The sequence below is a fragment of the Mauremys mutica genome, unplaced genomic scaffold, assembly GCF_020497125.1.
Source record: "Mauremys mutica isolate MM-2020 ecotype Southern unplaced genomic scaffold, ASM2049712v1 Super-Scaffold_100120, whole genome shotgun sequence".
Classification (NCBI taxonomy): domain Eukaryota; kingdom Metazoa; phylum Chordata; order Testudines; family Geoemydidae; genus Mauremys; species Mauremys mutica.
Window position 1 is genome coordinate 602,499 of NW_025423273.1, and position 14,411 is coordinate 616,909.

General features: G+C 55.2%; 1 protein-coding gene across 2 annotated transcripts; it reads right to left on the reverse strand.

The window, feature by feature from the left end:
- Positions 1 to 2,367: 2,367 nt before the first annotated feature.
- LOC123359415 (zinc finger protein 57 homolog) lies at positions 2,368 to 4,428 on the reverse strand. Of its 2 annotated transcripts, XR_006575857.1 has the most exons (3): positions 4,180 to 4,428; positions 3,425 to 3,551; positions 2,368 to 2,421 (listed from the first exon to the last, which is right to left on the reverse strand). XR_006575857.1 is itself a non-coding variant. In XM_045001087.1 (2 exons), the coding sequence occupies exons 1-2, from the start codon at positions 3,684 to 3,686 to the stop codon at positions 2,381 to 2,383; spliced, it is 303 nt and encodes a 100-aa protein (XP_044857022.1). In that variant the 5' UTR covers positions 3,687 to 4,055; the 3' UTR covers positions 2,368 to 2,380. The 2 variants fall into 2 exon arrangements, 1 of the variants encoding a protein (XP_044857022.1); XM_045001087.1 differs by lacking the exon at positions 4,180 to 4,428 and having other exon boundaries at positions 3,425 to 4,055.
- Between the last annotated feature and the right edge of the window lie 9,983 nt (positions 4,429 to 14,411).

Below are 14,411 nucleotides of genomic sequence, written 5' to 3' on the forward strand. Positions count from 1 at the left end.
GGAATGAACAGGTGGTGTTGTTGCAGGAGCACCCCCTGTGAATAGCATACAGCTCATAATTTATTCAGGATCAGACACAGAGCAGCTGTGCTCTCTGGTTCTCTGATACAGTGGTTCTCTAGTACACTTGCCCATAATCTAGGCAGGACTGATTCTATTTTTAGATACCAAAAAGGAGGGATTGACTCAGGGAGTCATTCCCAATTTTGGCTTTTGCGCCCCTGGCTGCTCGGCCAGGAGCACTTATGACAGCCCCAAATGGGGCAGTGCAAAAGGACAGGTAACCATGCCCATCTTATTACCATCTTATTATCAATTTATGGTATGGTAGATGGTAAAATATGGCTGGTAACCATCTCTGCTGTCATGCAAAAGCAAAAGCATGCTGCTGTGTAGCGCTGCTGGCCCGCCTCTGTCAGCGGCATCTAGTACACATACGGTGACATACACAAAAGGCAAAACAGTGTCCATGGTTGCCACGCTATGGCGTATGCCAGGGCAATTCTGGGAAAACGGGCTTCAAATGATTGTCTGCCGTTGCTTTCCCGGAGGAAGGAATGACTGGCGACATTTACCCAGAATCCACCGCGAAAATGATTTCTGCCCCAGCAGGCACAGGGGTCTCAACCCAGATTTCACAGAGACAGCCTAGACTCAGTTAATTGTTCGCAAAAATGTATCTTTGCAAGGAATTCACTCCCTGTTTCCCATCTCACAGCTTCCACTGTCTCCAGACCTGCCACAGCATCCCCCTCGCAGAGGCTGGGAAAGATTAGGCGGCGAAAGAAAAAGACAAGGGACAAGATGTTCGAGGAACGTATGGGCTGCTACCTAGCAGAGGCGGACCAGCAGAGCTAGTGGAGGGAGACCGTCTCTCTGTGCCAGCGCTCACACAGCGAACGGGAGGAGAGGTGGCGTGAGGAAGACAAGCAGGCGACTGAAACAATGCTTGGACTAGTGAGGGAGCAAACGGACACGCTCAGGCGCCTTGTGGATGTTCTGCAGGACCGCAGGAGGACAGAGCCCCCCTGCAGTGTATCTGCAACCGCACTCCCCCGCCACAAAGTCCCATCCCCCCCTCACCGAAAATAATCGGGAGGAGGGGCGGCCGGGGACGTGAATACTGTCACTGCACCACAGCACAGTGCTCAAGTACCCAAAAGCTCTCATACCCTACATTTGCCGAAGTCCTTCACTTCCAGACTCACAGTAGTCCCAATCCCAGTCCCATCCCCTAACTGTCTACTTAATTAATAAACATGCTTTGCTGTTAATTACTGTATCCATTATGTTTTTTCAAAGAAGACTGTGTTTGAATGGGGGGCGTGGGGAAGGGAAGGGGGTGGTTAATTGCATAGGACAGTCACCTTTCCCAGGGTACAGACACGGGGGCAGGATCAGCAGCGGGTCACACACACGGTGCAGTCAGTAGGCAACCTGGTCGGTATGGGAGGTGGTTTCCAGGATCTGTGTGGGCGGGGGAGATGTGACTTTGCAGCTGGGGAGGGCGGTTACAGATCTTATACAGCGGTCCTTGTCCTGGACCGCTGAGTCACGCAGCTGAGGAATCTGTATCCGTCCTCCTCCACCACAAGGTCACATATCCGCCCGCACACAGAATTCCATAAAGAGGGATGGCAGGCTCCGTTGAAAGAAGCCTTCCGGCACTGCGGACCGCTCTAGGAGCAGGAGCCTGTCATTCCTTGAGTTTAGAGGCGGTCTTTACATCACCGCACACCCTACCCAGCACAGCCTGCGTCCCAGTTTCAACCCTTTCACGAAAAGTCATGAATAAAGAAACCTTTGTTAAGTAATAATGGGACATGTATTTTATTTTTACACATGTGCTGGAAGTGGGGGTAACGGGGTGAACGGGGTATGTAACCGAAGAGGAGAGTCAACAGTAACTGGGTAAAGAAACAGGGGCAGGTTCAGCTTCTCTGTAAAGAAACTGAACAGTCACAGGTCACGCTGCTCGCTGCTCGCTGGTATTTGAAGAGTTCCTTGTCGCTGTCCCAGGCGCCTGTATAGGGCTTCATGAGCAAGTGCATTAGCGGGCAGGCTGGGTCCCCGAGGATGACTATAGGCATCTGCACATCCACAACAGTTATTTCGTGGTCCGGGAAGAAACTACCTTCCTGCAGGCGTCTGAGCAGCCCACAGTTCCTGAAAACACACGCATCATGAACCTTGCCCGGCCACCCGACGTTGATGTTTGTAAAACGTCCCCTATGGTCCCCCAGTGCTTGCAGCACCATTGAAAAGTAGCCCAATTTCTCATCAGCTGACTGTGGAAGAGGTGGACGATAAAGTGCGAGGAGGAGAAAACGGCGATGATCGCAGCGGGCTCCATGCTTGCAGTGCTGTGGCGTCCGCGCTGTCACTGCCCAGAAAAGTGCACGAACAGATTGCCCGCAGGCGCTTTCAAGGAGGGAGGGAGGGAGGTTGTGATTGACGGTTCAATGACGACACTTACCCAAAACCACCCTCGACACATTTCTCCCCCCAGCAGGCATTGGGGGCTCTACCCAGTATTCCAATGGGCAGCGGGGACTGCAGGAACTGTGGGATAGCTTCCCACAGTGCACCGCTTCCAAAGTCGACGCTGGCCCCGTGAATGTGGACTCAGAAATTCGAATTAGTGTATCTAGTATGGATACACAAATTCGACTTCATAAGGTTGAATCCACAAATTCGAACTAAGTTGATTCGAAATAGTCTTGTAGTGTAGACAAGGCCTAAGAGAACGTGCCACTGTCTGTGCTGTGTTCACAGGTGGGAATCCCAGCATCTATCCGCATGTCCTCCAGTGTGTGCACTGGGCCAGCTGGAGCTGTGACTGGCTGACGGAGGGATGGGTTGCAGCAGCTGGGCAGAGCTGTGCCTGTGCTATGCAGAGAGGTGCATGTGAAACTTGGGGGCCAATTCTGCCTCAGTTCTGTGCTGAGTGTTGTAGGCTTTGTCAGCAAAGGTGCCCAAGGGCGTGTTCTTGCCACGGGGGTTGTCAGCACCCCGGTGGCGTATGTTCGAGTGACCTGTGGGGCTCAGTGAGGGGTAAGTGAAGCAGTGACTCAAAAGGAAAACTCAGGTTGAGGGCAAAGAGGTGGTAACACTGCGAGTCTCAGCTGGTCTGTGTGCAGGAGGTTCAGTACCGGAGAGCAGGCCAGGGGGAGGAAGCTTCTATTTGCTATGACGGAGACGACCCCGAATATTATCTTAGCAAAGAGAAGTCGTGAGACTTTCTGCTGTACTGCTCTGTTCCCAGAGCGCTCTGTAACCGGGGAGGGGAGAGGGCTAGTGTGCGTCTCTCTGGCATGTTGGGGTGATGCTGAAACAGGGCAGAGCAGAGGTGGCATTGTGGGAGTGCCATGAACCTTAACTCTGCATTTCCCCTTCTAAGAACGGAGGGGACGGGAATCCTTACCCAGCGAGGTCACATTCTCATAGTTCTCCTGCATGACGTCTCTGCAGAGGGCTCTCTGAGTGGGGTCCGGCAGAGCCCTCTCTTCCCTGGTGACATACACAGCCACCTCCTCGAAGGTCACCGGCCCCTGAAAGAGCAAGAGTCCAACACCAGCTGCCCCACTATTCATGGAGGAAAGGAACCAATCAAATGGAAGCTCTGAGACAGAGACAGTCAGCAGAGTCCTATCCCCACACTGCCGAGAGCAGCCGGGGGGCACCATGGTGAGAGAACAAAGAGAGACCCCTTGTCTCTGCCAGCAGATCCATCACACCCCTACGAGCCAGAGGCTGATCCAGCCCCAGGGTAGGAACCCAACACCCTCCCCACTGCCAGCAGCGGGATGTGAGGGGCCAGGACACCTTCCCTACACCTCCCTGGTGGGTGCCCCCTTTCCATGTCACACCAGCCCCTGGCTCGCAGGCTGAGGGGTTCAGCACTGGAAGTCTGGTCAGTTTTCCCAGCCCCGCCCAGGGGGTTGCTTTGTCTGTTTCCTGTTTCACAAATTAGGGAATTTTCTCCCCCAACACCCAAGCCTTTGTTCTGAGGCTCTAGGCCCCCGTTAAACAAGTCGCAGCAGGTTTGTCACACTCTGTCCCCCTCCCTCTCCTCACCCAGCGGATTCCCTGCCCCCTCCAGACCTAACTCCCCAGATGTTGCTTTACTGCCCCTCCCCCTCCAGCAGGAACCCACCAGCAGCCCCCCAATAACCCGACCTGAGCTGGCTCCACTGCAGCCCCCGAAGCCCCCGCCCGGGCCCGGAGGGGTTAATGCCGGGCTCCCCCCGCACAGACCCCGCTGGGGAAGCAGCAGCTGCTCAGCTCCCAGCTCCCGATGGAGGCAGCAGCGTCTGGTCTCTGCGGAGCTGCCGGGGGCTGATGCTCCCGGTTCTGTGCGCTCCCGGCTCCCGCCTCCTTCCTCCCGCGCGCAGCTGCCCCAGCCCCTTCCCGGGCCCTGCAAACCCCCGTGCCCTGCACCCGGGCACCGCGGGGGGGAGGGGGGGAGGGGCCGAGCTGCAACACCAGCCCCCGCTTTTCCCCTGGGGAGACCCGGCCCCGATCCTGCCCCCTCCGGGCTGAGGCGGGTCCCGCTTCCCTGCGGGTCCCAACCCCCCTGCGAGGGGCCCGGGGCGGGGCCTTTGTGCGGCAGCGGGGCCATGGCCGGGCGCGGGCCGGGGGCAGCGCGTGGGCGGGGACACGCGTGGGGCGGACACGCTCCTGCCGGGAGGGGCCGGGGCTGGGGGCTGTTCGGGGCCGGTTATTACGTGGGGGTCACGAGCCCCCCGCGGCTCTGCCGCTCCCCGGGAACAGGCGGGGCGGGGTCTGAGAGGCACCGGCTGGGAGAGGGGGCGGGGCCGAGGGAAGGATGAGCGGTGGGGGGAGGGTCAGGCTGGCCCCGGGGACCTCCCTTCCCTGGGCTGGGGAGGGCGGAAGCGCCCCCGGGGCAGGCTGGGAGATGTAGTTCCTCACGCTCTCTGGACAGGAAGTGACGTTGGCGAGGGAGGCGGAGCCGGACTGCGAACGCGCGCGGGGCCGTTGGAGCCTCTCCCGGAGCCAGAGAAGAGTTTTGTGTCTCCCGGCTCTGGGCATGCGCAGATCGGGTGGGGCGGGGCGGAGTGTGATCAGCTGCTGGGTGAGCGCTGCGCGCTGCTCCATTGTGAGCTGGGAGCCCGGGCGGGGCAGCGGGGGGGTCTGTGCCGGGGGCCCATTAACCCCCCCGCGCCCGGCCCGGCCCCGCCCCGCCCCCCCTGGGGCCGCCCCAGGCCCCGCCCCCACTGCGGAGCTGCAGCCTCCAGGTCCCGGCGGTGACTCCGCCCCAGTGTCTGGGCGGGGACCCGGCATCTCGCAGCGCCGGGATCTGCTCCCTTGGGGGGGGGCTCGGAGCTGCTGCCCCCGCCGGAGCCCAGCCCCCCCCCCCCCCCCCCGAGCCCGGCCAGGGCGGGGGCTGCCGGGGGGAGACTGGGCGGGGGGGTCCCGGGGGGGCTTGGAAAGGGGCGCGGGGGGGAAGTGTCGGTGCAGCCCGGACATGGCTGGGGGGGGTGGGAGCCGGTGACCCCCAAGGAGCGGGGAGAGAAAGGGGGGGGCTGAGATCCCCTCGGATTTACCGCTGCCCCCCCCCGTGGGGACCCCCCTGCCCCCTTTCTCCCTAGAGAGCCACGAGCAGCCCCCAGGGTGACCCCCCCTCCCCCAACCCCTGAGTAGTTCCCTGTCCCCCCCCCCGATTGTGCCCCATTTTCTCTCCCCTTCGCCAATGGCCAGTTCAGAGCTCGGGTTTGGGGGGTTTCCCCCATTTCCCCTGCAGGGATTTGTCCTTGTGCGGGTGGGAAATGGTTCCCCCGAGTGATTCCTGAGCTGGGCAGAGGGTGAATGGGCAGAGGCTGGGGGGCCCTGAGACAGGGACACCTCTGGGGGGGTGGGGGGGGCCACTCTCTGCTGGCAACAGGGCCTGGGAAGGCCCAGGAAGGGGGGGGCAAGTGTGCCCCATGGAGACGGCCCAGCCCCAGGTTTCCCAGTCCAGCTACTTCCCCTCCCCCACCCTGCCCAACCCAGCAGCCCCCCCCATGCCCTCTCCACCACCTGCTAGTCACATTCCCAGACCCCACTGCCAGCCCCTCCCCAAAGCCAGTGACCTTCTGGCTCCAGCCCCACTCCTGTCCCCTGTGAAAGCCACATCACCCATGGCTCCCTGCCGGCCATGGGAATATGAAGCAAGAATCCATCCCATTCTGTTGCTGATTCAATATCGCTGTATAATCCCCTCAAATTTCCCCTTTTCTCTTAAATGGTTGAATGGTGACACAAAATCTCCCCACCTGTTGATGCTTGTCCCTTATATTGGCAAATATTTAGTTTGTGCCCCATTTTCTCCTCAGTTCTGAAATACTGATATCGAATTCTTGAAAATCTTCCCGCTTTTCTCTCCAGGTGTGTGACTGAGATCAGGGCTCTTATCGCACTGAGCGTGGCCCTGTTCTGCCAGGCGCTGCAGAGACCCCAGGTGAGATCAGACCCCACTGTTGTGCCAGGTAAAACTGAGCCCTGGACCGAGATCACGGGCCCCCTTGTGCCAGGCAGTGCACGACTGCGACCCAAACTGCTGCCTCCATTGTGCTGGGCACTTCAGAGACCTCGACTGAGATCTGTGACCCCGTTGGGTCCGGCCCTGCACTGACCCCAACCCAGATCACGTCCCATCACTGTACTGGGCACTGCACAGACCCTGACAGAGATCCTGGCCCCACATTTTGCCAGATGCTCCAGGGACCCCAAACAAAATCCGTGATGTAATGCTGGGGTTTGCAGAGCCCCAACTGAGGTTGGGCCCCCTGTTGTGCAGGGCTCTGCACAGACACTGACCGAGATCAGGGTCCCCATTGTGACAGGTGCTGCACAGACACCCAGGATATCTTTACCCTGCCATTAAAACCCCCAGCTGGCCCATGGCAGCTGACTCATGCTCACAGGGCTCAGGCGAAGGGGCTGGTTAATTGCAGTGTAGATGTCTGGGCTCAGGCTGGAGCCAACCTGTAGGACTCTGCGAGATGGGAGGGTGCCAGACCTTGGGCTGCAGCCCCAGCCGGAACATCGACACCACCATTAAGCAGCCCCATGGCCTGAGCCGTGTGCGCCCAAGTCAGCGGGCACGGGCCAGCCGCCGGTGTTTGACTGCAGTGTAGACGTGCCCACAGGGACAGAGAAGCCTTGCCACAAAAGGCTCAAAGGCTAAATAGGCCAATGGTGGGAGGCGAGTCTCTATTTAACAGGTGGGGAAATTGATGCTCCGAGAGCTGAAGTAATTTGCTCAAGTTTCCATGGAGAATTTGGGGCAGAACCGGGAACTGAACCCAGATTGTTTGAATTCTTGCCTCTCCCCTTAACCCCAAGCCCAGTGTGTGTGTACAGCTTGTTTGGGGCTGTTTTTGCCTTGCATTGGCTTCCAAGGGAGGCTGTGGCATTTTCGTCACTGGAGGTTTCTAAGACCAGGTTAGAGATACACCAGTCTGGGAATGTCTAGGGATACTTGGTCCTGCCTCAGCACAGGGGGCTGGAGTAGACGCCCTCTCAAGATCCCTTCCAGGCCTACACTGAAATATTTCTGTTTTGTGCTGTGCCCTGTTCTACGCTGAGCTGTTTTGCATGCTGCCGTTTGTGACTGCACCATGTTGTGTTGCATAGTTTTATGGTGCATTGTTTTGCCTCAGTGTATTTGGTGCCTGTGTCGTGCTGGTTTGAGTTGAGCTCTTTTTCATTGTGTAATTTGGTCCTAGGGTGTATTAGTTAGCATTGTGTTGTTTTCTTTTCCTTTGTATTGTCATTTTATGCTGTTTTTTTTTCTGAATTGCCTGACATGTTGTGGGTTTTACTCTGTACATTGTGTTTTATACGTATCTATTTCATAGCATCATAGACATATAGGGCTGGGCAGGAGCTCAAGATGTCATCAAGTCCAGCTCTCTCTGCCGAGGCAGGACCAGGTCTATGTAGATTCTCTCTGACAGAGCTTTGTCCTACCTGCTTGTCACGGAGCCCCTGGGCGATGCTCTGGAACTGCTCCCCACGAAGCCAGTCAGGACTCTGGGGAGCCTCCTCTCCCTTGGAGCAGACTGTCTTCAGGGTAAGAAGCTCACACGGCTTCACCTCCTGGGTCTCTCCTTGGAGCATTCAGCATCCTCTGCCCCTTTGTGCGCTTCCAGGGGCGTCCTGGGGAAGCCACAGGGTCCTGCCCCCCCACTTCGCAGTCAGACGTGACTCTCAGCCAGCCAGTAAAACAGAGGTTTATTCGATGACAGGAACAGGGTCTAAAACAGAGCTTGTAGGTAGAGAGAACCGGACCCCTCAGCCGGGTCCATTCTGGGGCCCAGCAAGGCAGGCCCCCACGTCTGCCCTCACACCTCGTCCCCAGCCAGCTCCCAAACTGAAACCCCCTCCAGCCCCTCCCCTCTGGGCTTTGTCTCTTTCCCGGGCCAGGAGGTCACCTGATCTCTCTGTTCACCTTTAGCCATCCCCTTGCGGGGGGAAGGGCCCCAGCCATTTGTTGCTAGGATACAAAGTGTCGGCCATTTATGCACATTGGAGACTTAAGAAATGCCTAGGGGAAACCGAGGCAGCCACACAGTATTCAGAGGAAACATTAAGAACAGCCCCACTTCGTCACACTGCTCTTAAAAACTTCCAGGGAAAGAGACCCCACAGCCCCCCTTGTAAGACACTTCCCGAGCTGAACTGCCTTAGCTCTGGGGACCCCCGCACAGATTTGAGTGGTGAGCAGCTCTGGAGAGAGAGGAGACCCCAGTGAGTGGGCAGCTGGGTAAATAGATTAAAGTTGGGAGGAGAAACATTGATGTGTCCAAGGTCACCCAGGCTGTCCTGACAGAGCTAGAAATAGATCCCAGTTCTAGTGCCACCGTACTGCTGGTTTGGGCACTGAAGGGCTCTGCCACACTGGTGGTGCAAACTCTTAGTATAGACAGAATTTACACTAGTGCACTCGGATTGGCACTGGTGCACCATGTCCCAGTTTGAAGGTTTGGGATGTGGGGGGCAGTGACCTCTCTGAGGCCTGGGGCTGGCTGAACAGTGCAGCTGGTAAGGGAGGGGCAGCAGAGAGTGCTGGAGGTGTGAGTCAGGAGTGCAGCCCCACAGGGCTGGACACTGACTTCTCCTGACCCAGGGGACACCCCCCAGCTGTGTGCAGGAACTGCAGCTGAGCTGCCATGGGCAACCCACCTGTTCCTGCAGCCTAATGCAGTGGGGTCTGGGACCTTTCCAACCTGCGGGTGATGTGGCTCTGTCATTAACGGGGTCCGTTCCTGGCTCTGTCCCTGACCTGCTTGGTGGCCTTGGGTAAGTCACAGCCCCCTCTGTTTTCCTCCTACCCATTGTCTACTTGGACTGTGATCTCTTTGGGGCAAGGATTGTCCCTCTCTGTCTGTAGTGCCCAGCACAACGCGGGTGCTGATCTCAGTCAGGGTCTCTGCCGTGTGCAGCACGATGGGGCCCTGATCTCCACCAGTGTCTGTGCAACGCAAGGCACAGTTTATAGACTCACAGACTTTAAGGGCAGAAGTACTAACCCTTCCCTGTGTCTACTGGAAATACCTCGCCTGATGCATCCTATGACTTCATTAGCCTATTTCACGGCCACACCACATTGGCAGCTCATAATTATCCTGTGATCAACCAATGCACTTACGTCTTTCTCCGCCATCACTTCCAACTGATATTTCTGAGGAGCGTCTGTTATTTTGCACTAGGGGCCAGGTCCTTGGAGAGACGGAACCTTGGTTTCATTTTAACTTCTCCATGCTCAGCAGCTTCTGGAATTTGGTTCAAAGTATTTACATGTTTCCCTGCCCTGTTCTTAAAAGTGCTGCTATAGAAAGTGGGGAGGGGCAGGAACTCACTGCAGGATCCGTAGCTGAGTCCCTTAGAGATTTATAGCTCATGGGAAGGAGGACGGGGATTGATGGGTGTCTGGGGATTTAATAATAAACACACAAATATCATTGTTCTTAGTGAATTTTCATCTTCTAATTCCCATAACCCACTAATGATCCCTGGCTGCCCTCGCCAGTCTGGGGAGGGAGAACGAGTCAACTCCTGGGGCCAGTATGGAGCCTAAAGCACAAGGATCTTTCCGTGGCTGCCTCAAAGTCACCCAGAGTGAAATTCACTTCCCTGGATAAATCCCTAGTTGCTGGGCTCTGCAGAGGGGTTGGGAGGTGAATTCCATTCCCCATTCTTGAGCATGGACCCCCCCTCCAATCCTCACCCCAATCACAGACAGTGCCCCTGCCTTCCCCTGCAGTGATGGACCCACTTGATGCTGCCAGAGCCATCTGCCATGGGGCCTATGGGGACAGAGGCCCAGCTCCAAAACTGCTACCCCTGCCCACAACCCCCAAGCTGTGCGGGAGTTGCCCTGACTTTCCAGTCTGCAGATGGGTCTAGCTGTACCCAGCCCGTGCACCCACCACACACACACTTCCTCATAACACACATCCCAGGCTGGGGAAAGACCATCTGGGGCTGGCTGCAGTCTCCCTTTGCTGCTGTGAGGGGAATGGGGTGGTCCCTCATATAGGACACAAACATACCCAGGGGCAGAAGGGAAATGTAGTTTCTTCCAGGGGCTTGAAATGTTTGATTTAGAGTCCTGAGCTTTGTCTTCCTGTTTGTCTCCTTCTGCCACTTTCAGATCTCTTGGAGAGACAAGGTGGGTGAGGTCATTTCTTTTAGAACCAATTAAAATCCCTCTCTTTGATATCTTGGGACCAACATGGCTACAACGATCTTTTTCATTTGTACCCACTTCCCCTCTCATCTCTCCCTGAGCTGAGACTGCCCCATGTGATGGGAGAATAAGGGTTCAGTCCTGTAGCTGGATTGGGTCGTGCCAGCACTGACGGGAGTGAAAGCCTGTGTGCATTAATGACAGCAGCAGCTCTGGGACTCGGCGCATAGGGAGAAGAGATGGGAGTGAGCAGGTTATGTTTGTGCCGGGTGTGAGTTACTCATGTGGGAATTCTGGGCCACTGCGTATGCACAGAATTCACGTCCAGTGCAGAATTTCTTTTTTTTTTTTTGCATGAAGAAAATAAATTCTGCCTGAGAAGTGCTGCAGTTCTGCCTTTCACCCACCCTGTGGCACCAGAACAGGCAGCAGCCAGCTGGGTTCATCTTGGTGGGAAATTGTTGCCCGGAGCTAGACCCCAAATGGGAAGAGAGTTAGTGGGTGCAGCTTGGGAGAGTCCTGAGACACGGCTGCTGCTGGGGGTGGGGACAGGATGGTCATTCTCTACTGGCAAGAGGGCGTGGAAAGGGCACAGAAGGAGCCAGTGTCCCCTGTGGAGACTGCTCAGCCCCAGGTTATCCAGTCCCAGATGCTTCTTCCCCCACCATGCCCCAAACCTCTTCACCCCTCCAGCCATCAGTTGCCAGACTTCCCTCGCTGCTCCCCCTTCCTGACTGGCAGAGACCCTCTGAGCCAGTCGTGTGTCAGGGCTCAGCCCTCTGGCTGAGGCCTTGGGGCACTTTCTTCCCCTCTCGGGGTACCGTGCCACAGGGGCCCCACAAATCTACATTGCTCAGGCCTTGGCTTCAGCCCTGGGTGGTGGGGCTCAGGGCCCTGGACTTCAGCCCCATGCGCTGGGACTTCAGCTTTCTGCCCTGGGCCTCAGCAAGTCCAATGGTGGCCTTGTTTGGCAGCCCCCCTGAAACCTGCTAGTGTCCCCCCAGTGGGCCCAGGACCCCTGGTTGAGAACCACTGCCTTACCCCACGAATCACAGCAATGTTCAGGTTACTGCCAGTCATAGAATATCAGGGTTGGAAGGGACCTCAGGAAGTCATCTAGTCCAACCCCCTGCAACTAGTCAGATACCAACTCACAAGGATTCAATAAAGTCTAATCACATTCTTACAATTCTAATACCTCTTTTAACAATACTAACATAGCTGGAATCAGTCTGACTCATCTATGTGTTTGTCCATGTTCAATTAAGACATGGGGGCTTTTGCAAGAGCTAACACCTCATCTGCCAGTGTCAGAGGCAGGATGGGCAGGGATGGTGTGTCTAGCCTCTTTGCCAGAAGCTGGGAATGGGTGGCAGGGGATGGATCACTTCATGATTCCTTGTTCTGTTCTTTCCCTCTGAAGCACCTGGCATTGGCCACTGAGCTAGATGGACCAGTGCTCTGATGCAGTCGGCCATTTTTATGTTCACAGTCTGTATGAGGAATATCTATTCATTTGGACTCGCTGGGAGGCACAGAAAGAAACAAGATGTGCTGAGCAAGAAGGCCCAGTCTCAGAGCCCCCAGGGTCACACTTGTCAAAAGCTAAAACTAGGCCCAGCCCATGAAAGGGGCACTCCCAGGAGAGACTGTATAAAGGCTGGAGCATCCAACAACTTTGTAAACCCGAGACAGCTGCCTTGGGGACAATGACAGGGAGAATCCCCCAAAGTGACTCCTTTGATTCTGCTCTTCTCTGGCCTTTGATTCATAGAATCATAGAACTGGAAGGGACCTCGAGAGGTCACCAGTCCAGTCCCCTGCACTCAAGGCAGGACTCAGTATTATCTAGACCATGCCTGAGAGGTGTTTCTCCAGCCTGCTCTTAAAAATCTCCAATGGTGGAGATTCCACAACCTCCCTACGCAATTTATTCCAGTGTTTAACCACTCTGACAGTTAGGAAGTTTTTTCCTCAATCTCCATCCTAAACCACCCTTGCTGCAATTTAAAGCCATTGCTTCTAATCCTACCCTCAGAGGTTAAGAAGAACAATTTTTCTCCCGCATCTTTGTAACAACCTTTTATGTACTTGAAAACTATTACCATGTCCCCTCTCAGTCTTCTCTTCTCCAGACTAAACAAGCCCAATGTTTTCAATCTTCCCTCATAGGTCAAGTATCAGAGGGGTAGCCGTGTTAGTCTGGTTCTGTAGAAGCAGCAAAGAATCCTGTGGCACCTTATAGACTAACAGACGTTTTGCAGCATGAGCTTTTGTGGGTGAATACCCACTTCTTCAGATGCAAGTCATGTTTTCTAGACTTTTAATCATTTTTCTTGCTCTTCTCTGGACTTTCTCCAATTTGTCCGCATCTTTCCTGAAATGTGGCACCCACAACTGGACACAGTACTCCAGTTGTGGCCTAATCAGTGTGAAATAGAGCAGAAGAATTATTTCTCGTGTCTCGCTTACAGTACTCCTGCTAATACATCCCAGAATGAGGTTTTCTTTTTTTGCAACAGTGTTACACTGTTGACTCATATTTACTTTGTGATCCACTATGACCCCCAGATCCCTTTCTGCAGCACTCCTTCCTATGCAGTCACTTCCCATTTTGTATGTGTGCAACTGATTGTTCCTTCGTAAGTGCTGTACTTTGCAGGTGTCCCTATTGATATTTACTTCAGACCATTTCTCCAGTTTGTCCAGATCATTTTGAATTTTAATCCTATCCTCCCAACCACTTGCTACCCCTCCCAGCTTGGTATTGCCCACAAACTTGATAAGTGTAAAAGAGACTGTTACTGGGAGGGTTTCATGATTTCTCAGAGGGTTACACCCTGGTGGGAGGGGGCTAGGCCTGTACTGGAATAAGGTCACTCTGTTCTTCACAGTGTGGCAGAACCTAGAATGTCCATTAGCAGGGAAAAATCCTGGGGGGAATCGGCTTGTGGAATGGATGAAAACCCCGTCTGAATTCTCTCACATTGCCCTTCTTGTCCTGACAGGCTACAGACTAACGTCCACGTTTGCTCCAGATCATCCCGTCCTCCCAGGGGGCAGGAAATGGCTGCAGTGGAGCTGGCTCAGGTAAGAGATTATCATGGAGCTGATGGTGGGCTCTGCTTGGAGGGAGAGGAGCAGTAAATGCATAGGAGGGTGGGAGCTGCTGGAGGTGGTGGGAGGCAGGAAATATTGAGGGTGGAGAAGGAGGGGGACAGGATGTGACAAACCCGCTGAGATTTGTGTAATGTAGGGTGTGATGGGTTGTCACCCCTAGGGGGCAGTCTGGGGGGGTTCTGGGAACCGCTGTGCCCTCTAACCCTCAAGCTGGGCTGGCCCTTCTCACACTGCTTTGCTGGAGATTCAGCCAGCCTCTCCAGGCCCTGTTATCACCCAGCATGACAGCAGGTGGCGCCATACACCCAACTAAGCAACCTGAGTGCTTTACCTAAGCCACTCAAGGACAGATAGAGACAACAGCCAATTTCTCAGCTCCCCAACCTTGCACACCTGCTGTAGTAGAAATTCAGAATTATACCATCTTATAGTGCACAGGGATCTCTATAATGTAATCTCATCAATATAATTCGCCTTCCCCTCAATATGGGAAAGATGTGCACAACAAGCTTGTGCTAACCAAGCTCAGATTTTCCCCAGACACTTCATTCAAAATACTTAACACTGGTTAAGATAAAGCATAAAACGAGTTTAT